Below are 27,988 nucleotides of genomic sequence, written 5' to 3'. Positions count from 1 at the left end.
AACGTTAATATCTTTCTAGAATAGTTTAAATAAATATATTTAATATATCTATGTTTTTATTCTATTTTTGTGTCATTTTAAAAAAATTGAAAATTTGTTTTAAGTATATACTTGCTATATATGATTTCAGGGTAGGATAGGTGATACTTATCACTACAACATCTTGTTGTCTTTCTATAATAAATTCTCAATAAACAATATAAATACAATATAATAATTCTTAAATAAAATAGATTTAATTTCAATATTAATATCACTCTAACTGTTTAAATAAATATTGCATGAGAGGTGATACATGTCACTACCATACAATATAAAATAAATTCTTGCTTACTTATCTAGCTTTCACTCATTATTTCCTTGTATAGAAATTAGATAGTATTCAATGAATTCAATGAATTCTCGTTTTGTTATCTGCCTTTCACTTGTTATTTATTTAAAAGTTTCTATAACACCAATTTTGTCGAGGCATTGATCTTTGTCTTTGATCCTGCTCTTATCATTTATGATATCAAGACTTTCCACTCAAAAAACTAAATTTATAATAAGATCAGTAAGAAACATTCAACTTCACCATTACATTAAAAACTCATTGACCAAAGACCCACTGAATATAGACCCATTCACTAAAGACCCACTTACCGTGTATAACCAAAGGCCCACTTAACGCGTAGAAACTTACACGGCTAATGAGTTTCTCTTCCACGGCAAGCCTTACACTTGAACAGAAACTTCCTTCTCTCTGCAACAGCAGACTCTACTCCCATTAAACTACATCTGTTGTTTCATTTTATCAACACAAACTTGCCTTCTCATTCCCTAAATGGCTACGGCTTTTCCTCCATCGTCTGGCATATGTTACTTATCTGCTCTTCGTCATCAGCGTTGTAACACAGCAGCAGGTCAACCCTTGTGAGCCTGCAGACCGGGATAATGATGTTGGGGTATGTGGGTTCAATGGAATCTGTGGAGTTTCCGGCTCTTCATTCAATTGCAGTTGTCCTCCCGGATTCGACTTTTTCGACCAGCGTAACCATTCAAAGGGATGCGTGAACAACCCATCGCAGCTACAAAGCTGCAGTGCAAGTGGCGCTGAAATGCAGAGGGTTGCGGGCGTAGATTTTCCTGGGAATGATTACGCGCGGTTGTCATCCACGAATGAATCTGCGTGCCGCCAGGCATGTATGGAAGATTGCTATTGCACAGTGGTTATCTACGGCCTTTTTAACGCCTCAGAAACTTGTTGGAAGAAGGGAACGCCTCTCAGATTCGGCGTACCAAGCGACTCAAGAACCGTTTATATAAAAGTGTACAGCGGAGTCCCCAACGCAGTTGCCCCCCAAAATTCCAGAAGAAAGAAACGAAAAGGGGAAGGCGCTTACAGTTATTGGCGTAAGCCTTCTCGGTTGCTCCTTTGTCTTTGCTGCTATTTTGTTATTAATTTGGTTGTATACATGCAGGCCCAAGCTGAAAGCCTTTCAAGAGCATGATAAGGTTAGTCCAGTGGGGCTGAAAGCCTTTAGTTATCAAGAGATCGATTCTGCGACTGGAGGCTTCAAGCAAGAAATAGGGAGAGGGGCCTTTGGGAAGGTCTACAAGGGCGTCTTACCTGATGGACGCGCAATTGCTGTGAAGAAACTTGACGATCTGCTCGTGCGAGAAGGACACGATGATGGAGAAAAGGAGTTTAGAACAGAGATGGATATCATCGGTGCAAGCCATCATAGAAATCTTGTTCAATTGTATGGCTTCTGCACCGAGGGCTCACACAGGCTTCTGATATACCAGTACATGTCCAATGGATCTCTGGACAAGTTTTTATTTAGGGGTACACAAGATCTTGATTGGGAGCTGCGGGTTCAGATTGTTTTGGGAACTGCAAGGGGGATTCTCTACTTGCATGAAGAGTGCGAAACCCCTATAATCCATTGTGATATAAAGCCTCAAAACATCCTGCTGGATGAAAATTACCGTGCTAAGATAGCCGACTTTGGAATATCCAAATTGATTGGCGCAGAACAAACGAGAACGTTTACTGTGGCCCGCGGCACCATCGGTTACATTGCTCCTGAGTGGCATAAGAGTGTGGCTGTTACTGTCAAAGTGGACGTGTATAGCTTCGGAGTGGTGCTCTTGGAGATTATCTGTTGCAGAAAAATGTTCGAGTTGCATGTTCCAGAAAATGAAATGGTTTTATGTGATTGGGTGTACGATTGCCTCAAATATGGTCAACTTCTGAAATTGGTGGAGCAACAAGATTGCAGAGGAATTGAGGAAACACTGTTGGAAAGAATGGTGTTGGTAGGGCTTTGGTGCATTCAAGAAGACTCTTCTCTGAGACCATCAATGAAAAAAGTTGTTCAGATGCTTGAAGGGACAGTTGAGATTCCAGTACCACCTTTTCCAGAAGTCTCTTCTTCCTAGAACATATTCCCTCTGCATTTAGGTAATCTATTTTCTTTTTGATCGGTTTTTCAATTTACAAGAAACACATGGCGTAGAACTGAAGTTTAATTTGGTTCTACGAATGAAGAGGAGCTACTATGCTCTGTATTGATTAAAGGTGTTAATTCAATTTCCCCTACTACAGAGGCTACAATTAGCGGCCTCATCCTTGCAATTTGAATTTTACAGCGTTCGTATGGCAAATCTACTGTTATAGTGCATGTACTTGATTTGATTTTATTTTTCAGATTCTCTATGTTCAGTTTTTGTAGTTCATTTCAATGGGTTGGATATAGACCTTGTTTCTGTTTTGCCGAGAGTTAACTGTTTGAGGTTCGTTATTTTGCTTTCGCGGCTTATAGTGTTATAGTTTTTGCTTTCTTGATAGTCTATTGACTGCCCTCCTCCTATCTGATTTTTTCTGTTGTCTTCTTTTAATAAGAAAAAAATATTTACTCTTATAGTAACGATTAATGTATTAAGCGAAAAAAATATTTACTCTTATAGTAACGATTAATGTATTAAGCGAATGCTTCTTGGTCTTACTGGAAATGATTCCAGCTTTTGTTCCAACTTCTATTGTTTGTTTCAAAGCAAGTAGTGCAGTAACAATTGTCTTGAAGATTTTTAATACTGATTAAATGAATTACTTTTATTTTCCTACTCATATTGCTACATCATATGACTACAATTTTTTCATTTGGAAGAGGTGAATTAAATGTGTTAAGTCTACAAATTAACTCTATTTCTCATTTATTCTTTATTGGTGTGCTTAGTTTTACCTTTTGAAAAGAATTGTCTACACCATAATAAAAAAATTTATTATAAAATCATTTTTTTTTATGAACATTTTATTAAAAAAATCAGTACACGAAAAATTACAGTTCTTTTGTCATCTATGAATGGTTGAATGGCTTAATGTTACGTTCTTTGTATCTTTTATTTATTTTTTTTGCAATTTTTGTATGTGTATTTTTTTTTTCAGTTTTTGTTATGTGTCTACTACGTGTTCCTACTTTCTTCATGAAAGTCCTATTGCATTTATTCATGATTTATTTAGCAAAGAATTAAGATTTTTTTTATATTAAATTTTCTATAACTCGATTGTTATAAGAATTCAAGCTATCTTCATATGTAATAATAGCAATAATAAGATTTTTCTAGATTTCTTTGAAAATGTCAAATTATGTGAACAAATAATTTGGGTTTATGAATGATCTCCACATTTTTATAAAGAAAATGCTTATGTATTCCATGTTATGGTTTTCAAATTATGATAGATAAATAAGATTTGTAATTTATATCTAATGTATTAATAATACTACTTTGGATTACTAAAGGATAGTGATGCAGAGGCCTACCCAAAATCCTAATGAAAAGCCCAAACAAGGTTAGGCTAGTGACCCCCTAACTACTCACAAGGGTCCTACAAGGAAGGACTCTACACCTTGGATGAAACTACACACACATTCACTAAGCTTAGGCCTACTCAAGATGAGTAAAAGGCTTCAACTCCTAAACATGCTTTACCGGTGACCTATACTACTTGGGATTTTGAAGTTGGCCAACACATGTAATCTAAGGACTCTTTCAAATACTAGTTTTGGTTTAGGGAATCAATTCCTTATACCTCCTTTGTAAACCCACCCCCTCGACTTATAGCTCTATTTGATGATAGAGTGGATCTTATCTTAAAAAAATTTCACACACCCATAAAAAAAATCATCATTTCAGACACCCTTTTGGAAGTTATATTGATCCCCTAAATGGGTTGGTCAGATCTGCCATTACAAGGTCTACTCCCTTTAGAGGCTAAGAGACCTAATAAGGGCAATTAGCCCTATTTTCCAAAGCAACTACCTTTAACAGTACACCAAATGGAACCTCAACTCTATAGTCATACGGGGGGTAGTTATAAACATCTAATTCCAGGGTTACACGCTTGGAATCCACTGCTATGACAACTTATGATGACTGTCCTAAAACTAGTCCTAGGTAGTCACGTAGAGATGCCTACCTAATCTTGCTCTTTTCTCCACACAACAAAGTTTCCCCTGCTACACACCATAAAAACACTAAACTATAGAGGATTATGTTTCATCCCTCCAAAGGAAGGGTCTTCTAATGGATTCAGGTGCAAGATAAGGTCATTTTTGTTCAAAACCCTCTCCAAACCCTCAATTTATAGGTTACAGTGAAAAGAATGGGGGGTTCTCTCTACTCTGGAATAGTTAAGACCTCAAACCACCACCAAAAGAAAACTATTTCATCTCCCTATCTACTCCATGCATGGTGGGGTTCCAATCAATCTGTACAAACATGTACAACTCCTGCAAAACATAGAATTTTTGGGGAAACTGTAGTATTTTGTGTATTATTGATTCTCAAACTCCAACTCCAACATAAGAAACCTTGGGAATCATGCCCACAAGGCTTATACAACTCTCCAATGGTTTCCCACCAAATTTGGAGTAGGTTGGAGCCACTGAAAGGCTTCCCCCAACTGATTTACAAAAACTTGCACTTTTGCACCAAAAGTTGCATTTTTGCAATTTTGCACAAAAAGTTGTCATAGTCTCTAAGGTTGGGAACTGCACACATGGACCAACCAAACACACTTAAAACATGTCTAAAACCTATCAAACACAAATCTAGACGATCTATTACCCGTTTTTACCACATTGTCCCAATTGGCTTTTCAAATTGCCTAATTGGTGACATGGGCTTACATGGTGGGGTTCATTACATACATGAAACACAAAACACACTAAGACATCCTAATAATCCTAGTATTCATCCTTAGGGTCATGAATATATTTTTGATGACGTGCTCCTGCATCATACTCTCTGAGAGAACAGATCTCAAGCCCACTTGAGATCAGAGTTTGCAAATCTGCACCATGACTAGATATCTACTCAGTTGTCATCCAAACTGCCTCAGAATATGGTTTATCCTACCAAGCCACCAAGTACTCTGTTGGATCTCAAATCAACAGATTGGATAGGTTCTAAGAAAATGCCAACTCCTATTATCAAACCCTACAATTTGACTTGGCCAACTTATAGAGTAAACCTATTTGGTTACTAACTCCCTCACTTTAGGTTTTGCAAGACATAGGCGGGTATAACTATTTACTAGTGGCTTTCGATGACTAATGATTTTTATAGCACATTGGGTATCTTGGTCTAAATTATTCCTTATCTCAGAATGGCGTAGTTTCCTAGGAGAGGTGATTTTAGATAAGTTCAAGATTGTTGTTGTGGGAGCTATTTGATCTTTCTACTTGAAATTTATACATGTATGTATACTATTGCTAATTGATTCTATGAATCCTACTCACTTAACCTATAGTTTTAATGCAAAAGTAATTAATATGGTAAAGGTCGTGATTTGTGAATGACCAGTGTCTTTCCTATTTTTGGGGCTACAGAGTCTTATATTTCTCTAGGACTTAATGTATGATTTGTGAGATAGTTTTTAATTCTACCCCCTTTGGTAAATATGTCAGTTACTGTTTCTTATGAGATCTGCTAAATGTTTATATCATAAACCGCCTGAATGAATTTAACCCTCACCTTAAGGGGCCATTCAAGGAAGAACTACAAGGAACAATCACAATCCACGAGTAGAACTTTTTAATCCAAATTTTATAACATATGAATATAGACTTCACTGTAAGAATACGAATAACCTTATCTCCTTTAGATAATATCACAAACATCTACCTATAGGAAATGAGATAATCCACAACACATATGCAGAAGAAAGTGACTAGTTTTATTAAAAAATACTTCAAAATGGTACAATAGTATGCCAAAGGCTATAGTATCTGTCCAATGTCTGGTACTCTAATAATTGTCTTCATTTTACAAAATTTTCTCATATAAGTATGTGAGCAACACCTATTTGATGAGAAGTTGTGTCCCTTCATCATTAACGATTTGATTACAACTGCTTAGCAAAGTGAAAAATAAAAAGATTAAGCATGCCAAGATGATTAATATAACTGTCATTCTTATAGCATTTAGTGGCCACACTCTTCCTCTTCATATCTGTCTCTAATGAAAAAAGATTAAACACTACCTGGTTGACATGTGGGGCTACATCTTTATCCTGGTCAAATCTAGCCACGACTCCCTCCTTAATTCGTGCAAATTCTTTTTGTCATTTCTCTAATGGAGTTAGTTTGCCTTCTCTGTAGACAACTAGTATTGTTGCAACATTGTCCTCGTCCAATATTTGGAGGTCTTTATTCAGTGTGTCTACATATTTGTCATTCTCTACCAAGTATTGACTCCCTTGAACTCTTTCTTCTGCAGTCATGGCCTCATTATCCTTCAATACATCTTGCAATCTCGCCCTCAACCTCTCATGCTCTCCTAGAGCTTTCACAGTCCCTGTGTATACTTTCCAATATTGGTTAGCATATGGCAACATAGCTTTGAACCTATGCTCAATTACATCTTTTGCCACTTTGTTCATCTTTTGTTGGGCTTTGGTCAATTGCTTTGCTAGCTTTTCAGCCTTTATCCTCTAGTAGGCAGCATCTAATATAGCATCTAAGACCCTTTGGTCGGGTTGATAACCCATATTTGGTTCATCTCCCCCCATAATAGGAGTCTTTTGTTACAAGTGTCCTCGTAGCCTCCGGATTTCTTCAGTATCTTTCTCATACAAGCCTTTGTAAGTGTTGTTCTCCCTCACCAAAAACTTTGTTTGTTCCTGATTCAATTTTTCTACATCCACATTCAACCTGGCTATGATTTTGGGATTAGTTTTCCCAACTTATTGGATCATCAAGTGGCCAAAATCTTGATCTATATCAACAAGTATGGGTCTCTTCTTCTTCGGATACAAGGCCCATATTATGAGAGCCATTTGATCTAGATCATAGCCTGAGCCCATAAAGATCTTGTCTATCTCCTCTGGTATGATCTACTTGTTGGGATCTTGCTTCTTGAGGAAACTGTCAAATAGTAATGCAGACCTCATGTCCCACCCTGAGTAGATTAGCACACTAGAATCCTTGAGTAGATGTCTTCCTTTCTCAGTTGTCATTTCTCCCATAGAAAGCTCCACCTCTTCTTGTAACCTTTGGGCTTTTTCTTCCTCTATTTTCTCTTTCATAATATTCCTAATTTGTATTCGTTTATGCCGGTATAAAATGTATCAAACTCTCTAGAGGAAATAAAATCATTATCAACAATGAAATATTCATGTTCAAATATCCATATATATCCGACATCCTGGACATTGTACTGTCTTGGCATCAGATCCATCTGTACACCACCCTCAAATCCAGGAGGATATTCTTCTCTAGGGGAATCAACTGGAATAACATTAGAGATGGATTGAGGAGACAATTAAGCCAAGGGCTTTGTATCCCTGACAGTTTTGATGTGCCCCCCCATAGACATAGGCAGGCACTCCCTCAAGCAACTCTAGCTCATGGGTTAGTGCAGGATCATGGGGGCCCAAAAAGTGGCGATGTGAAAAAAATAGCCTTCTCCACTCACCTAAAAATGCGAAAATCCATGTTGACTTTTTTCTTGGCCTGGGTGTCAGTACACCTTGGCATGGTAATTACCTAAGCAAATTGAATATCTGATAAAATCGAATATCCGATTTTTATTTGTAATTTTAAATTAAAAAATATATTATTATAATATATTATTATATTATATTATATTATTATATAATATAATATTATATAATATATATAATGCAATAATATATTATATAATTATATATTATATAATACACATTATATAATATAATGTTATTTTAAAATAATTTAAGTATAAAAATTGGATATCCGATTTTTTGAGACAATATATTTTAACAGTGATAGCCCGTGAGTCATTTTTAACCCACGGGCTACGCGATTTTATAGAAATCCGATATTCGGTGTTTTGCCCAAAAATTGCTAAAAGATAGATTGAAGGGTAAGATTTTTATTTTTTTCAATCATTTTAATTCAATTTTTGTATTTTTTTTAATGTTTATTTTATTTTTCATTGAAAATATGGTTTTTTTCATGAAAACTAGGTTTTCTTAAATCAATTACAAAATTGTTTAAATTTGTTAACTAAATTCAATTGTTTACATTCAATTAGGTTAAAAATGGGGGATAACAATGAAAACATTGATCAACCACAACCGCAACAACCAAACCCTCCTTTTCCAACCCCCCCCTCAATTTAGGATTTGATTGCACAAAATTTGAATGAATTGAGGGGGATTGCAGATGTATATCGTAGGATCGCTCGTCTAAACCCAATGTTTGATCCTCTCACGTCGATCATAAAGAGTATGAAAACCATGACTGAGGAGAACAATGTCGCCCTTTTGTGGCGAGATTCTATGAGGGAACAATATGCGGATGGCTTGTCATATAAGGAGATCAAGGATCTCGAGAAATCAAAAGACGATATCACCTCATTGTTTGTGAATCCCTGCACTGGTCAACCCGTAGACACCCAAAAACCAAAACTTTCTATTAAATGGTACATAAATGATGGTATTGTGAAATTTTTTTGGGATCATTGGTGGATGGTTTTCGACAAACCACCCAACAACAATCTTGATGTCCCCTTCTACTTCATAAAAAAATTGTATGCTGAGTTTGTTTTACGCAAACATGTGAACTACTTTGACATCCAACCTTTCCAGGGTGTGGGTTTAGGTATGCACCCCAAAATAGACCTAGGCCAGTCATAGTAGTCCACGACCTGTATGTCCCCCCTCCTCTTGTTGATCCCCCACCTCCAGTGCAGCATCCAGATATCATTTGTGAGCATTTGTGAGGCAGCTTCACTAACCATATCGGCTATTCACTCTTTGAGTAGCCTTTTGGTTTCTTAGGTTGGGTCAATAGCTTAGCCTACTTTTTATGGTAGCAGTGCATCCGGTGGCACTGACACGTCATCCTCAGTTCCACACATATACGTGCCCCATAGTAGTTTCATGTGTGAGCACGTATGCTTGGGTCCAGTTGGACAACCTGTTTATCCTCCTCCAGACAGTGCGGATTATGAGGTACATGAGATGCATGATGCACCATATGTTATGACACAGACTAGAGGATACCCTAGGGAGTCCTCACATGCTAGAGGCGAGGAGGCACCGTCATCATACATTGATGATGTAGTAGTAAGATTTTTATTTTCACAGTTCATGCTATATTTTAAATGAATATTTATAATCTAGATAATATTAAGTACTAATTTTTATTTACATGGTCTATTTAATAGTTGATGACCGAGGAGGAGTTGAGAGAGATTCAGGAGGGCACCTTGTCAGCCATTTCATTTGGCCTTGATATCTTGACAGTACATATATTATTGCACCTAGTCATTTGTATTTTATTGTACATACATGCTCATCATTTATATTGGTAATAATTAGATTATGTAGTAACTTGCATGTATATCTTATTTTACTCTTGTCGGGCACAAGCAGCACGAGTGCGGGGTAGTGTGATTTAGGATCTGGTAGTGCAATTGGAGACAAGGGAAAGGTAATTGAATGCAAATATGATAGAATGAATAGTTTAAATAACTTATAGTGATTATACACGTCTAGACATAGATTGATAGTTTCATATACTTGTTGTGTATATGTATAGAGAATTCGTGGCTTCACATCCTTGATGACTACACCCAGTATACCTGAAGATGAAGAAGAAGAAGAAGAGATGCCTCGAGTAGATGTGTGTTTAGTAAATATAATTTATTATTATTAGTGACAATTATATGCTAACTTGTATCAATGTCATGTTTCTGAACATATGTAGGTTGTGTATGAAAATATTTAAAACATACCTCCTCTACCAAAGACATACATCAAGAGTCCTGCAAAGCCAAAGAGAAAATGTGGAGATGAGGTAAACACGAATAGTTCAATTATAGTTTATTCTTATGTTAACTTTTCGAATGTGAATTATATAATATAACTAATATTAATCATGGTTTGTTTTTCTTGTACAAGATCCTTCATAGCTAAGCAGTGCGGCAAAGAGAATCGATTTTGATGATCCATTAGCAGCTTAGGATGGTATATATAGTTTTGGGATTCTTACATGTCTAGTTGACATGTATATTTTGTATATGGACATGCATTCACGTATTTAGACATACATTTTGTTTGAGTTGGCGTTTATGCCATATTTGTGTATGGACATACATTTGTAATCATTTGACATTTTTATATATACAAAAGTTAATATTCGATCATATAAATTATTGCTCATTTGTGCATGGTGTTATCATGGAAATCTTTAATCTTCATTCCAATAATTAACAATGGCTAATAATGGTTATTTAATGAACAATACAATTCATTTCATTTCATCGTAAGTGTTGTTTGTATAATGAACAATACAATTCATGAAAAATACAATTCATTTAATAAATAAGGGTATGTGCAAGATCATGGGGGGCCAAAAAGTGGCAATGGAGAAAAAAATGCATTTTCAACCTTTCCAAACATGCCAAAATACGCTTTGATTTTTTGTTTGGGTCGGGCAAAATTTGAATTTGGTTAGTTAATACCAAACCAAATCGGATATCTGATAATATCGGATATATCTGATTTGTGATGTCACCATTGTGATGTCACTATTATCATACTTTTCAAATCGGATATCCGATTTTATCAACATAAAAAATATAGTTTAGTAAAATGGGCATAACTTTTGTGTTTCTTTTCAAAATTTTGATTTTTTATAGGCGTTGGAAAGGTAATTCATAGACCTATCAAATGGATGAGGTATTTTGATGATATTATGTACCAAAAAATAATTATAATCATTTGAATTTATTCCTTCAATTTTAAAACTTTAAATACTCACAAATTTTGCATACAAAGTCTCATTTTTTTTCCTATCACCTCCTTTATCTATCACTTGTCTATCTATACTTATAGAATATATTTTATATATCTCTTTCTTCTCTACTTATGTCACTTATTTTATCATTCCATGTAGATAAATAAATTCCCAAGTTACATGCATCCTTGCATATATCTCCATCTTTCTATTCATATCTCTCCCTCTCCCACTCCATCATTGTCACTCCTTATTTCTATATTTCTCTCTAATAATCTCTCTTCTCTCTATTTATCTCCCTCCTTTATCTTATCATGCCTATACTTATATATTACTTGTCTCTATCACCTCCTTTCTCTCCCTATCTTGTCCCCTCTCTCTCTATATCCCTATAGATCTATCTTCATGTATATTTATATCTCATTATCTCTAAATCTCACTTATTCACTCCATCTCTCCCTCCATTTGTCTTACTCTCTCTATCATGTTCTATCCATATCTATCTCTATCTCCATCTTCACATCTCCATCTCTTTCCCTATCAGTCTCTCTTTTTTATATGTTCCTCTATCTTTATATATATTCCTTCTATACACGATTAATCTACTTCTCTGTCTCTTCCTCTATCACCCTCTTGAAGTATCTTTCCCTTTCTCTACTTTTATCTCTTTATTTACTCCATCTTTATAAATCTTTTTCTCTCTATCCACATCCTTCTCTATAGTGCCTTTAAATATCTCTATATCTTCCTCTTTTTCTCTCTCCCTCTCTATATATCCCTATCTATAATCGCTATCTCTCTTTCTCACTCTCTTGCACTATCTATATATCTCTATCTATCGATATTTCTCTTCCTTTATATCTCTCTATCTCTTCCTTTTTTTATCTCTCTCTCTTTACCCCTCTCTATCCATTTTTCTCCATCTCTTCATATATTTATCTTTGTCTTTACCTCTCTCTTTCTCTATATCTATTCACCTCCCTCTCCCTTTATCTCCATTTTTTATCTCTATCTTCCTCTCTCCTTTTCAATATCTAGATATGTCTACCTCTTTCTATCCATCCTTGTCCTTTAGCTTTTCTCCCTCTCACTTCATACTCCTTAATATCTATATCTCTATTTATGTCCTTGTCCTTTAGTTCTTTTCCCTCTCCTTAGTTCTTCATCTCTCTTCACCCTTATATCTCTTCTTATTTTAAAATTAGTATATATGGTCTCCTAAGGGGTTATATCATGTCCTAAGGGGTCATAGAACATCATATGACCCCTTAGGACATGATATAACCCCTAACGACACCATATGGTCTCCTAAGGGGTCATAAAACACCATATGACCCCTTATGACACATTAAGACCCCTAATGACACCATATGGTGTCCTAAGGGGTAATAAGACACCGAATGACCCCTTAGGACACCATACAACCCCTAATGACACAATGTGGCATCCTAAAGGGTCATATGGAATCCTAAGGGGTCATAGGACACCATATGACCCCTTAGGACACCATATGACCCATAGCACCATATAGTGTCCCAAGGGTTCATATGGTATCTTAACGGGTCAAAGAATGTCATATGACCAATTAGGACACAATACGACCAATGATGACACCTAAGGGGTCATATAGTGTCATAAGGGGTCATAGGACACCATATGATCCCTTATAACACCATACGATCCCTTACGACAACATATGGTGTCCTAAGGGGTCATATAATACCATATGACCCCTTATAACACAAGAAGACCCATAACAACATGATATGGTGTCAGGAGACATCATATCACCCCTGACAACACCTAAGGGGTCATATGGTGTCCTAAGGGGTTATATGATGTCCTAGGAACCTTTATGACATAATATGACCCCTTAGCACACCATACAACCCCTATTGACACCATATGGTGTCCTAAGGGGTCATAGGACACCATATGACCCGTTAGGACACAATATGACCCCTAACAACACTTAAGGGGTCATAGTGTTTCCTAAGGGGTCATAGGACACCATATGACCCCTAACGACACTATATGGTGTCTTAAGGGGTCATATTGTGTCCTATGGGTTCATAGGAGACCATATGACCTGTAACGACACAAAATGACACCTAACGATCCCTAAGGGGTCATATGGTGTTCTAAGGGGTCATAGGACACCATATGACCCCTTAGCACACCATACAACCCCTAATGACACCATACAATGCATACTAATACTATATGGTGTCCTAAGGGGTCATAGGACACCATATGACCCCTTACGAGACCATATGACCCATCACAACATAATATGGTGTCCTAAAGGGTCATAGAACACCATATGACCCCTTAGAACACCATACGACCCATAACAACTCCATCTAGTGTCTTACGGGGTCATAAGACACAATATTACCCCTTAAGACACCATATGACCCCTTAGGACACCATACAACCCATAGCACCATATAGTGTCCCAAGGGGTCATATGGTGTCTTAAGGGGTCAAAGAATGACATATGACCAATTAGGACATAATACGACCCATGATGACACCTAAGGGGTCATATAGTGTCATAAGGGATCATAGGACACCATATGACCCCTTATAACACCATATGAACCCTTGTGAAACCATATGGTCTCCTAAGGGGTCATATAATACCATATGACCCCTTATAACACAAGAAGACCCATAATGACATGATATGGTGTCCTTAAGGGTCATATGGTGTTAGGAGACACCATATGACCCCTTATGACACAATTTGACCCCTGACGATACCTAAGGGGTCATATGGTGTCCTAAGGGGTTATATGATGTCCTAGGAACCTTTATGACATAATATGACCCCTTAGCACACCATACAACCCCTAATGACACCATATGGTGTCCTAAGGGGTCGTAGGACACCATATGACCCGTTAGGACACAATATGAGCCCTAAAAACACTTAAGGGGTCATAGTGTCTCCTAAGGGGACATAGGACACCATATGACCCTTAACAACACTATATGGTGTCTTAAGGGGTCATATTGTGTCCTAAGGGTTCATAGGAGACCATATGACCTGTAACGACACAAAATGACACCTAATGATACCTAAGGGGTCATATGGTGTTCTAAGGGGTCATAGGACACCATATGACCCCTTAGCACACCATACAACCCCTAATGACACCATATGACCCCTTAGGACACCATACAATGCATATTGATACTATATGGTGTCTTAAGGGGTCATAGGACACCATATGACCCCTTAGGAGACCATATGACCCATAACAATATAATATGGTGACCTAGAGGGTCATAGAACACCATATGACCACTTAGAACACCATACGAGCCATAACAACTCCATCTAGTGTCTTAAGGGGTCATAAGATACAATATTACCCCTTAGGACATCATATAGTGTCACAATGGGTCATAGGATACCATATGACCCCTTAGGATACTATACAACATCATACCAGCTTTTACAACACCATATCATGTCCTAAGGGGTCATATGGTATCCAAAGGGGTCATATAACACTATATGACCCCTTAGAACACAAGAAGACCCATAACGACACAATATGGTGTCCTAAGGGGTCATATGGTGTCATGAGACACCATATGACCCCTTAGGAAACAATATGACCCCTAACGATACCTAAGGGGTCATATGGTGTTCTAAGGGATTATATGATGTCCTAGGAAACTTTAGGACACAATATGACCCGTTAGCACACCATATAGTGTCTTAAGGGGTCATCGGGCATCATATAACCCATTAGGACATAATATGACCCCTAAGAACACCTAAGGGGTCAAATCATATCTTAAGGGGTCATATAACACCATATGACCCCTTATAACACAAGAAAACCCATAACAACATGATATGGTGTCCTAAGGGGTTATATGGTGTCAGGAGACAACATATGACCCCTAACGATACCAAAGGGGTCATATGGTGTCCTAAGGGGTTATATGATGTCCTAGGAACTTTTAAGACACAATATGACCCCTTAGCACACCATAAAACCCCTAATGACACCATATGGTGTCCTAAGGGGTTGTAGGACACCAAATGACCTATTAGGACACAATATGACCCCTAACAACACCTAAGGGGTCATATTGTGTCGTAAGGGGTCATAGGACACCATTTGACCCCTAATGACACTATATGGTGTCTTAAGGGGTCATATTGTGTCCTAAGGGGTCATAGGACACCATATGACCCCTAACGACACAAAATGACACCTAACAATACTTAAGGGGTCATATGGTGTTCTAAGGGGTCATAGGACACCATTTGACCCCTTAGCAGACCATATGACCCCTAATGATACCATATGGTGTCTTAAGGAGTCATATGGTGTACTAAGGGGTCATAGAACACCATATGACCCCTTAGGACACCATACGATGCATAGTAACACTATAGTGTGTCTTAAGGGGTCATAGGACACCATATGACCCCTTAGAGGACCATACAACCCATAACAACCTAATATAGTGTCTTAGAGGGTCATAGAACACCATATGACCCCTTAGAACACCATACGACCCATAATGACACCATGTGGTGTCTTAAGGGGTCATAGAACACCATTTGACCCCTTAACACACCATATGACCCCTAATGACATGATATGGTGTCCTAAGGAGTCATATGGTGTCCTAAGGGGTCATAGAACACCATATGACCCCTTAGGACACCATACGATGCATAATGACACTATATGGTGTCCTAAGGGGTCATAGGACACCATATGACCCCTTAGAGGACTATACAACCCATAACAACATAATGTGGTGTCTTAGAGGGTAATAGAACACCATATGACCCCTTATAACACCATATGACCCATAACAACACCATGTGGTGTCTTAAGGGGTCATAAGACACAATATTACCCCTTAGGACATAATATGACCCCTAACAACATCACATAGTGTCCTAAGGGGTCATAGGACACCATATGACCCCTTAGGACACCATACGACCCCGTGCGACACCATACCACCCTTTACAACACCATATGGTTTCCTAAGGGGTCATATGGTATCCTAACGGGTCATATAACACCATATGACCCCTTAGAACACAAGAAGACCCATAACCACACAATATCGTGTCCTAAGGGGTCATATGGTGTCATGAGACACCATATGACTCCTTAGGACACAATATGACCCCTAACGATACCTAAGGGGTCATATGGTGTCCTAAGGGTTATATGATGTCCTAGGAACCTTTAGAATAGAATATGACCCCTTAACACACCATACAACCCCTAACAAAACCATATGGTGTCCTAAGGGGTTGTAGGACACCATATAACCTGTTAGGACATAATATGACCCCTAACAACACCTAAGGGGTCATAGGACACCATATGACCCATAAGGACACTACATGGTGTACTAAGGGGTCATAGGACACCATATGACCCCTTAGCACTTCATACGACCCCTAACAACACCGTATGGTGTCCTAAGGGATCATATGGTGTCCTAATGGGTCATATAACACTATATGACCCCTTAGGAAACCATACAATGCATAATGAAACCATATGGTGTCCTAAGGGGTCATAAGACACTATATGACTCCTTAGGAGACCATACTGTTAGGGTTTCAAGCAGATCCGAAGTAGATATGAACTAAAAATTATATGTAGATTTAAATACAAAAGATAAAGAAATAAAATAGGACACAGATAACACAGAGATTTAACGTGGTTCACCCAGAATGGGTTACATCCACCATACATAGTCATCCAATCTTTCTTACTATCCAGCAAGGATACGTGCTGAGTGTATAGTACTCTGCTGATTAGTCACCACATTTCAACACATACAACCTATAACAACATAGTATGATGTCCTAGAGGGTCATAGAACACCATATGACCCCTTAGAACACCATATGACCCATAACGACACAATGTGGTGTCCTAAGGGGTCATAAGACACAATATGACCCCTTAGGACATAATATAACCCCTAACGATGTTATATAGTGTCCTAAGGGGTCATATAAAACCATGTGACCCCATAGAACACCATATGACCCCTTAGAACACCATACAACCCTTTATGACACCATATGGTGTCCTAAGGCATCATATGGTATACTAAGGGGTCATATAAAACCATATTGCCCCTTAGAACACCATATGACCCCTTAGAACACAAGAAGACCCATAACGACACGATATGGTGTCCTAAGGGGTCATATGGTGTCTCATGACACCATATGACCCCTTAGGACACAATATGACCCCTAACGATATCTAAGGGATCATATGGTGTCATGAGAGGTTATATGATGTCCTAGGAATCTTTAGGACACAATATGACCCCTTAGCACACCATACAATCCTAAACGACACCATATGGTGTCCTAAGGGGTCGTAGGACACTATATGACCCGTTAGGACACAATATGACCCCTAACAACACCTAAGGGGTCATATTGTGTCCTAACGGGTCATAGGACATCATATGACCCCTACCAATATAAATTGATACCTAACGATACCTAAGGGGTCATATGGTGTTATAAAGGGTCATAGGACACCATATGATCCCTTAGCACACCATACGGCCCTTAATGACACCATATGGTGTCCTAAGGGGTCATAGAACACCATATGACCCCTTAGGAAACCATACGACACATAATGAAACTATATGGTGTCCTAAGGGGTCATAGGACACCATATGACCCCTTAGGAGACCATACAACCCATAACAACATAAAAATGGTGTCCTAAGGGGTCATAGAACACCATATGACCCCTTAGAACACCATACAGCCCATAATGACAGCATGTGGTGTCCTAAGGGGTCATAAGACACAATATGACCCCTTAGAACATAATATGACCCCTAACGACGACATATAGTGTCCTAAGGGGTCATAGGACACAGTATGACCCCTTAGGACACATTACAACCCCTTAGGACATAAAATAAACCCTAATGACACCTGAGGGGTCATAAGACACCATACGACACATAGAAATACCAAATGGTATCCTAAGGTGTCATAATAGCACCATATAGTCTCTAAGCATATGGTGTCCTAAGGGGTCATACGACACCATATGACCCATTAGGACACAATAAGACCCCTAATGACACCTAATGGGTCATATAGTGTCCTAAAAGTTCATAGGACACCATATGACCCCTTAGGACACCATACGACTCTTTGCGATACCATATGGTGTCCCAAGGTATCATATGGTATCCTAAGGGGTCATATAATGTCCTAAGGGGTCATATGGTGTCCTAAGGGGTTATAGAAGACCATATGATCCCTTAGGACACCATAAGACCCATAACAACACCATATGATGTACTAAGGGGTCATATGGTGTCCTAAAGGGTTATGGGACACCATATGACCTCTTAGGACATAGTATGAGCCCTAACAAAACCTAATGGATCATATGGTGTCTAAAGGGTCATACAATGTCTTGTGACCCCTTAGGACACAATATGACCCCTTAGCACACCATACAACCCCCAATGACACCATATGACCAGTTTGAACACAATATGACTCCTAACAATACCTAAGGGGTCATATGGTGTCCTAAGGGGTCATAGGATACCATATGACCCCTTAACACACCATATGACCCCTAATGACACCATATGGTGTCCTAAAGGCTCATAGAACACTATATGACCCCTTAGGACATTGTAAGACTTATAACAACATCATATGGTGTCCTAAGGTGTCATATGGTGTCGTAAAGGTTCATGAGACACCATATGACCCTTTAGGACACCATATTCTCTCTCATGTTATTTCTTTTCCTCAATTACCCTCGATCACCTCTCTCCTCCTATGGGTTTATAGATACTTCCCTCTCCCCCTCTACCCACCCCCTAATTACTCTCTATGTCTCTCTTCACCCCTGTCCCCATCTCTCTTCTCTCTTTGTTGATACTTTCCCCTCTCCCCCTCTCCTCCTACCCCCTAATAATCTCAAACTCTCCTTCTCATTCTCTCTTCACCCCAATCACCCCCTCTGTCTCTCTCTTCGCCTTACACCTAATTACCTATAGCTCTCTCTCTCTCACTCTCTCTTCCCCCCAATTAATCTCTCCTTCTCACCTCTCTCCCCCTCTCCTTTTTTTGATACTTCCCTATGCCTGTCCTTGTCCCCTCTGAATTTTGTTGCTAGAGATGAGAAGGAAAAGTAGAGAGACTAGTCTAGATCTTAGAGAAGAGAAAGTGACATAGAGGAGGAAATTATGAAGAGGTAGAAATATAAGCACCTTTTAGAGCTTGAGAGATTTAATGAGGTATTCATCGATAGTTAGAGATATAGGCCTAGAGAGAGATGTATAAATATGGACAAAAGAGAGGGAGGAAGAAACAAATAGGTGGAGTGATAGGTTTAGGAGAGAGAGGTGGAGAAAGGAACACACATAGATAACATGGTTTATCAAAATTTATTGAACTCAATAAAATTCATAAATTTTCTATTATTAATTAATTAATTATTTAGTTTATTTTGAGATGATTGTTACAAAAATTCATAGAACACCATATGACCCCTTATGAGTTATTAATGTTTTAAAAATGAAGGATGAATTTAAATGAATTATAATTATTTTTTAAAATAAATAATTGGAAATATACGTACTCCATATCATGGAGCTCTTAATTACCTTTCCAACGCTTGTAAAAAATCAAAATTTTGATATAAAACGCAAAAGTTATGCCCAATTTACTAAAATATATTTTTTTATTTTTTCAAAAATCGAATATCCGATTTTATCCAATTTTATCGGATATTCGATTTTAAAACATAAATTTTTCCCTCCGTGTTTTGGTTCGGGTTTGCTTTGGGATTTGGCTTGGAAGTGACAAGCCTAAAAAGTCAACTGAAAAAACGTGTTTTTCAGTATTCCTTGATTTTCCAAACTTTACACTGGTGGCTGACGACTTTTTTTATAGCCAAAATTGATAAAATGAAAAGGGTTTCTTAAGGATGTTCTTAGCTTTCCAACAATATAAGGCTTGTCTTATTTTGACTTTAATAAATAATTATTATTTATTTTCTAATTGAATTCTGACAAAAGTCCTGATTGATAGACTAATTGAAAAATACTGATAACTTTCAAACCGCATAACATTTTTTGAATCTGAAACATGCGTCACATCCTATGCTTCATCTACTATAGGGAAAAATTAAAAAAAAAATGAATTTCATAAGGTTTTGACCAAGTTAAGGTGGTCAGACGTAAGAGTTTTTGAATTTCTGAAAAGTTGTAGTAAACAATTTATAAATAATTATTTACTTTATAAAAAATTATAAAAAAATATGTCACATTCGGAAATGAGTCTAATACTTATATTATAAATCTTATAAAAAAATATTATGATTTGATTGTGATTAGGGTGGTCAGACATACACCCACTTCTTATCTTTTTCCTGAAATTTTTGTACCACTACATTGAAATTTAAAATTTTCATCAAATAGGATTTTTTTTTTCAAAAAACAACTAGTAGCTTAGAAGCTACATTCAATTTCCTATAGATTCTCTTGTTACATATTTTAAAAATAATGTTCATAACTTATTCAATTTTTCATGTCAAGTTGCATAACTCTAATTTTTTGAAATTTCATTGCCACTTAAGGGCCTGTTTTGGCACACCATGATCCTGCACATACCCATAATATAATACAATTCATTTAATGAACAATAATTGATACAATTCATTATTACCCTATGCATGGTCCTATTTTCCCACCCCCACTCGGTCGAATACTTGGGGTCATACCCTACCGACGTCGTCCCTTGAGCGCCCTAAGTGCTAAAATTGTCAATCTTTGACGGGCCCTAACTCGGAATCTGTGGCACCTGCGAATGATCAGTTTGAACATACAGGGCCATGAGAAGGGTCTCTACAAAATCCTATCTCGATTTTTCAATTTTCCCTACGATTTTATTAGGGTAGCAATTTTTCGGTTGGCAAAACAATCGTCAGTCTCATTCATTTGAATGTTGTCGCGTGGCCAATTTCTCATTCAATGTATCATGATGATGAACCATCGGCTCTGACATGTCTAGTTAGGCATTATTACCCTATGCATGCTCCTATTTTTCCCCCCCTCTCGGTCAAACGCTCGGGGTCATACCCTACCGACGTCGTCCCTTGAGTGCCCTAAGTGCTAAAAATTGTCAAACTTTGACGGGCCCTAACTCGGAATCCATAGCACCTGGGAATGATTTGTTTGAACCTATGGGGCCATGAGAGGGGTCCCTAGAAAACAATATCTAGGTTTTTTAATTTTCCCTATAGTTTTATTAAGGAAGCAATTATTCGGTTCGCGAAAAAATCGTCAGTCTCATTCATTTGAATGTTGTCCCTTGGGCAATTTCTCGTTCTTCTCGTCGCGATGATGAATCATTAGCTCTAATATGTCTAGTTAGGCATTATTACCCTATGCATGCTCCTATTTCCCCCCCCCCACTTGGTTGAATTCTTAGGGTAATACCCTACTGGCGTCGTCCCTTGAGCGCCCTAAGTGCTAAAAATTGTCAAACTTTGACGGCCGCTAACTCAAAATCCGTGGCACCTGCAAATGATCTATTTGAACCTATAGTGCCATGAGAGGGATCCCTACAAAAGGCTATCTCGGTTTTTCAATTTTCCCTACGGTTTTTATTAGGGCAGCAATTTTTCGGTTGGCAAAAAAATCGTCAGTCTCATTCATTCGAATGTTGTCTCCTGGCCAATTTCACGTTCAACTCATCGCAATGAAAAACCATTGGCTCCAACATGTCTAGTTAGGAATTCTTACCCTATGCATGGTCCTATTTTCCTCCCCCACTCGGTCGAAGGCTCGGGGCTATACCCTACCGACGTCGTCCCTTGATCGCCCTCAGTGCTAAAAATTGTCAAACTTTGATGGGCCCTAACTCAGAATCTGTGGCACCTGCAAACAATTTGTTTGAACCTATGAGGCCACGAGAGGGGTTCCTACAAAATGCTATCTTGGTTTTTCAAGTTTCCCTACAGTTTATAGTTCTAGATCCAATACTGGTTTATAGTTCTGCTTTATACATAAACCCTTAACCTATAATTCACATAATAGGTCTGCCTTATTTCGCCTAATAATCTCCTTCCATCTTCTTTTTTAATTACCACAATGTTCTACAATGAACTCTTATATATATGAGTCATTTTACAACTTGCCAAGTCAGCTTACAATGATTTTACAATAATTAACAAAATATATTATAAACATAATTCCTGTCGGCTTCTGTACCGATATGCTTCCTTTCACTACTAGTGTCGGTGGTCTATGTACCAGTGTAGAGTCCGATCTTGCTAGTGTCGGTAAATTGCCTTGCTGATGTCATAAGATTGTAAGGTTGCCATCAATGACAAAACCTTCAATCGCCTACAATATCTCATTGGAGTGTGCATTTGCAAACAATCTCCCCCTTTGGCATTGATGGCAGCACTCATGAGAAAAATCCAAAAAATGTCATCCAAAAGGAATCTGCCGGAATTGTCTTACCAAAAATTGAGTACCAAAAGAATGTGTACTCCCCTGAGTTGGTGAGTCATTTACTGATTATTTTTCTCATTCCACTACTCCCCCTTTGGCATCAATGACAAAGGTTGTCAAAGTGTCAATCGAGTGTGGTTTCCAGTTTCACCCTTGTAATCGATTGGTTACAATTTGAAAAAGATCTACCAAAACTAGATTCAGGCTCTTAAGAAACTTTTTGTTGTCTTTTATTGTGGCCTATGTCCTCTGAACTGTACTGGTGAGGTGTTGCATTTGCTCTGCCGATGTTTTCTTTCCTTGAATCAAAGCATCAAATATTTCTTTTCTTAAGGAGGCGAAGTCTCCATTTTAGATCTTTAGCCTTGCCTTTTATTCTTTCCTTTTCTCTTTCCAACTTTAGTAGTTCTTCCTCAAAACCTGTTATTTTCTACTAAAAAACTAATAATGAATCAGATGAATTAATGAAATTGTCAGCTAGTTGATTTGTTTCTTCTTGTATCTTGCTGATCTTCTGGTCTATATCAACTGTCAAAAAGTTAGTTTTACATGTATCCTTGTAGAAATTTTTGAATTCCTTCAATGTACTACACAATTCCGGTAGAAGTGTGTCAAATTGTCTTGTACACTTCTTTATTTCTTCCTCAAAGAATTTGTGTTTTTCCTTCTCTAATCTCTCCTTGAATGCTTCCTCTTTTATTTGTTCAACTGTCATAGTGTTGTCAGTAATATAATTAGACAAAGTGTCAAGCTGACTCAAAAAATCTTTATTATCTACATTACATTTAGGTTCTATCAATTTCAAAATTGGAATGGTATCATCTATTTCCTTGTATGCTTGTGAGCTACATTTTGTTATCTTCTTGATAGAATCCAGAAGAACTTATGTCACATTAGTTGATTTGAATTCTACATTTGAAAAGCCAACACTCTGTATTCCGTCAGTGGGAGCAATATCCTTGCTTATGGTGACCTCTGGTAGGTCAGTTTGTGTTTCCATTTCTTTAAACAAAGGTTTGGATTGATCAGCTATTGTCGGTGGCACTGTCTCTGTGTGAACCTGTTACTGTGATGGAGCTTGTTGTTCTGCCTGTTGTTTAGTGTTATCATCTGTCGGTTTACCTTCTGTACCATTTGTTACTGGTGGCTCACTAGCCATATCTATTTTCCCAGTTGAATCCTTATCTACCACAATATTGACTTTCTAAGTGTCAATTTCAATTGTATATAACACCTCAGAATTGGGATTTGTGTCCTCTTGTGGTATGTCCATACTCTCACTAGCCGGTTGATTGTTAGTGATAACTACCGGTGGACTATCCTGAGGTGGTGGGGATAGATTATCTATTATTTTTATGCTAGGTGGTCCACCAAACTTTCTTTTTCCCTTATCTTTATCCTTCTGATATACTTTGATGGGTTTAGGGTTTCTATATTCTTCCCATTTTTCCTTCTCTACAAGGAATATGTCCCATGCATTAGCAGTTTCCTCTGCTACCTCATTCACTCTACCAACCATAAGTGTTATATGCTGGTGTGCAGTTGAGAATACTGACCGGTTAGCCTCAGAGATCAGATCATCTATCTCTTTTGGTGAATTGACGAGATAAACAACAAGTAGTTTTTCAACTTTTACTTTCTTATCAAGCTCTACAATAGCTTGCCTTCTAGCTTAAAGTCTTTTAAACATTTCTGTTGGTAATTCATCCACAACTTGCATTAAAAATTTCTTTTAAATGTCCAAGTGTAGAATTACACTATTTTCAACCTTTTCTTTGTCATCAACTGATAATGAATCATATAATTTATTGATGTTTTTCAGCTTTCCATCCTTTGCTATTTCATCTAGAAGTTTGTCAATTGGAGCAATGTTTTGTTGAGTCTTCTTTTTGGGTGTTAACTTCTTCTTTGGAGTTATTTTCCTCGCCGGGGGCCTTAATGCCTGTTGTTTCTGTCTGGTCCTTCTAGGAGAAGGTGTAGATACCGGTGAAGGTTCTCTTTTTCTCACAACTTTTTTAAATGCAGCTAGCATATCACTTTCTGAAGAGGTTGCAACTTGTGAAAGGTGAGTTTCTGGCTGTAGTGCTTCTAACTCATCTTCAGTAATACCAGTTTGTTTAAGTACATCTTCTTTGATAGCTTTATCTTGTCTAGATCCTCTTCTAACTGTTGCTTCAACCTTCTTTACCCTTTTCTTTGATTGGATTTGATTTTCAATAGTCTCGGCACTGCCAAATACCTCTTCTTTAGGTTCCTTGGGTGCTTTCAAGAGGGCTTTTGGATATGTTTCAATTAAGTGGTCATCAGTTTCATAACCCATTTCAGTAACCCAAATGGTTCTTGGGATAACTACCTCCATCCAAATCTCATCGTTCTTAATAATAAATCATATTTCATCCTTATACTTATTTACAATTGCTTGTGATAATCTGACTCTGGTATTCATCCAGGCCTTCAATGCCTGAAAGTACTCATTTATATTCTTTTCTCTATTTTCACCCATGTTATTTAGTAAATCAAACAATTGTTTGCCTACCGGTATACCAAAACCTATAGGACTTGAGAAATACAAATCCACAGAACCCAAAGAAACCTGTATGCAAGAAACCAGTCACAGAGAAAGAGAGAGAACGAATGCAAGGGTTTTGGCTCTGACAAAGTGAAAAGATTTATTATCAGAGAAAAAATGAATCAAGAATATGACAATAATACAAGAGATCAATCCTTATAAAGGAGATCAACACCGAAAGGAAAACCTAACCCTAAGGTGAGAGCATTTAATAATTAAATATTAATTATTAAATGACTAATGTATGCATAAAGAGAAATCTTAAGAGGAGAGTAAAGTTAATTAATTACTTTACTCTAACACCCCCCCTTAAGATGAGCTACAATGTAGCTACAAACAATGCAGAAGAAAGCAAAGGAACTACAATGCAAAAGAGGGTCCCGAGAACAAGGCCTGATCAGGTACCCGAATACAAGAAAATCTCTATAAAATGAAGTAAAGGAGAAAACCCAATGGGAAAAAAATCCTCTCCAAAAAGAGATAAAGAATCATGCTAAAAAGAAAACATGAAGGAAGGAAGGCCTCACTGAGAGCCCCCAAGGACAACTTCCTTCACCCCAAGCATGGAGTGCAACTGAAGATAGTGCAGAGATGCCAAAGGTTTAATGAAGATGTCTACAACCTGCTCCTCTGTAGGTATGTACTCCAAGATGAGAGAACCATCCTGAATCAACTGCCTGATGAAGTGCATGTGGATTTCAATGTGCTTTGTCTGTTGATGCTCCACTGGGTTGCGAGAAATGTGAATGGCACTCTGATTGTCACACCAAAGAATAGTGGGACAATCTGGAGAAAACCCAAACTCTGTCATCAACTACCGAAGCCATAAAACCTCCTGACTGGCTAACACTGTTGCACGGTACTCAGCCTCTGTAGATGATAATGCAATAGAAGATTGCTTCTTGCAAGACCATGTAATAGGACCAGAACCAAGGCAAAAAACAAAGCCAGAAGTAGACTTCCGATCATTGACATCACCAGCCCAATCGGAGTCAGTGAAGCCAATGATGTGAGGGGATCCTGAAGTGTAGTGAATGCCATAATGTGTGGTGCCTCGAATGTACCTCAAAATGCATTTGGTTGCTTTCCAATGGCTCTCATGAGGATCATGGGAGAACCGAGAGACAAGGCCAACCGCAAAGGAAAGATCAGGACGAGAATGTGTCAGGTACAACAAACTGCCAACCAACTACCTGTATAAAGTGGGGTCTACTGAAGGAGTAGAGCAAGTGGAAGACAAAACAACACCTGACTGAAATGGAGTGGGGGTAGACTTGAAATCAAGCATGCCAAATCCCTGAAGCATATCAAGAGCATACTTTTCCTGAAATATGGAAATCCCATCCGAAGACTGAATAACCTGTAGACCCAGAAAGAAGTGCAAGAGACCAAGATATGTCATCTCAAACTGCTCCATCAAAGCTCTCTGAACATTCTGAATCATGGAGGATGAGCTACCTGTAAGGATGAGATCATCTACATATAGCACAAGAATCAAAAGATCACCCTCCTGACGCTGAATATACAATGTGTGATCGGAATGACAGCATGTGAAGTGAGAGGAAAGTAGAAAAGAGTCCATCTTCTCATACCAATCCCTAGGGGCTTGTTTGAGACCATACAATGAATGACAAAGTCTGCAAACCAAAGAAGTGTCCTGCACAAATCCCTGAGGCTGCTCCATATAGATCTCCTCATGTAGGTCTCCATGCAAGAAGGCACTCTTCACATCCATCTGAAACACTGTCCATCCCTGTGAAGCTGCAAGTGAAAGTACCAGGCATATAGAATTCATCTTGGCGATAGGAGCAAAGGTCTCAGAGTAGTCAATACCCTCTACCTGAGAAAACCCCTTCGCAACAAGATGGGCCTTATACTTATCAATAAAACCATCTGCAGCATACTTGGTATGATACACCCACTTGCATCGAACAAACTTTCTTCCCTTAGGAAGAGGACAAAGATTCCAAGTATGATTCTTCATCAAAGAAGAATACTCCTCATCCATGGCCCTATCCCACTCAAGGTGTCCTGTCGCCTCTGAAAATTTTTGAGGATCATCTAAAATGGCATGACTCAAAAGACTAGAACCAGATGTCTGAGCACGAGTGCGACGAGTATCAGAAGGATCACCTGCCAAAGAACCAGCTGCCTCAATAGTATCACGGGCCCACCTCGGCAAAGATGGAGCAACTGGTGGTGGTGGAGATGGTGGATCATCATCTACATCATCCTCAAGAGATAAGTAATCCTCAAGAGATGAAGAGGAAGGAGTAGGCAATGAGGGAGAAGCTGGTGATGGAGAATCCATCTGAGGATAGAGCTCATCAAACTGGACATCCCACTGAAATAGGACCTCTTTGGAATCAGGATCAAACAACCTGTATGTCTTAACATCCTCACAGTAGCCAACAAATATGAGTGGTCGGCTCTTCCTCTCCATGGCTTTCTGTTGAGCATCAGGAATAAATGCCCAAGCCTCACTACCAAAAACTCAGAATGTAGAAACATTAGACTTGACATGGGTCCAAGCCTCCTCAGGAGTCATATGTCGCAATGCCTTATGAGACATCCGATTCTGAATATAATTGGCACAATTGACTGCCTCAGCCCA

General features: G+C 38.1%; 1 protein-coding gene across 1 annotated transcript in view; it reads left to right on the top strand.

The window, feature by feature from the left end:
- The first annotated feature begins 823 nt into the window (after positions 1–823).
- Positions 824–27,988, top strand: part of LOC131037075 (G-type lectin S-receptor-like serine/threonine-protein kinase LECRK4) — an 83,742-nt gene continuing 56,577 nt past the window's right edge. Inside the window, exons 1-3 of the mRNA XM_059208569.1 lie at positions 824–912; positions 998–1,405; positions 1,461–2,409. Of these exons, the coding sequence (XP_059064552.1) occupies positions 824–912; positions 998–1,405; positions 1,461–2,409 (1,446 nt within the window). The remainder of the gene's footprint in view (positions 913–997; positions 1,406–1,460; positions 2,410–27,988) is intronic.

The sequence above is a fragment of the Cryptomeria japonica genome, chromosome 7, assembly GCF_030272615.1.
Source record: "Cryptomeria japonica chromosome 7, Sugi_1.0, whole genome shotgun sequence".
NCBI classification, from domain to species: Eukaryota; Viridiplantae; Streptophyta; class Pinopsida; order Cupressales; family Cupressaceae; genus Cryptomeria; species Cryptomeria japonica.
Note: the sequence above shows the minus strand (reverse complement) of the source record. Positions and strands in the feature narration are given on the sequence as shown.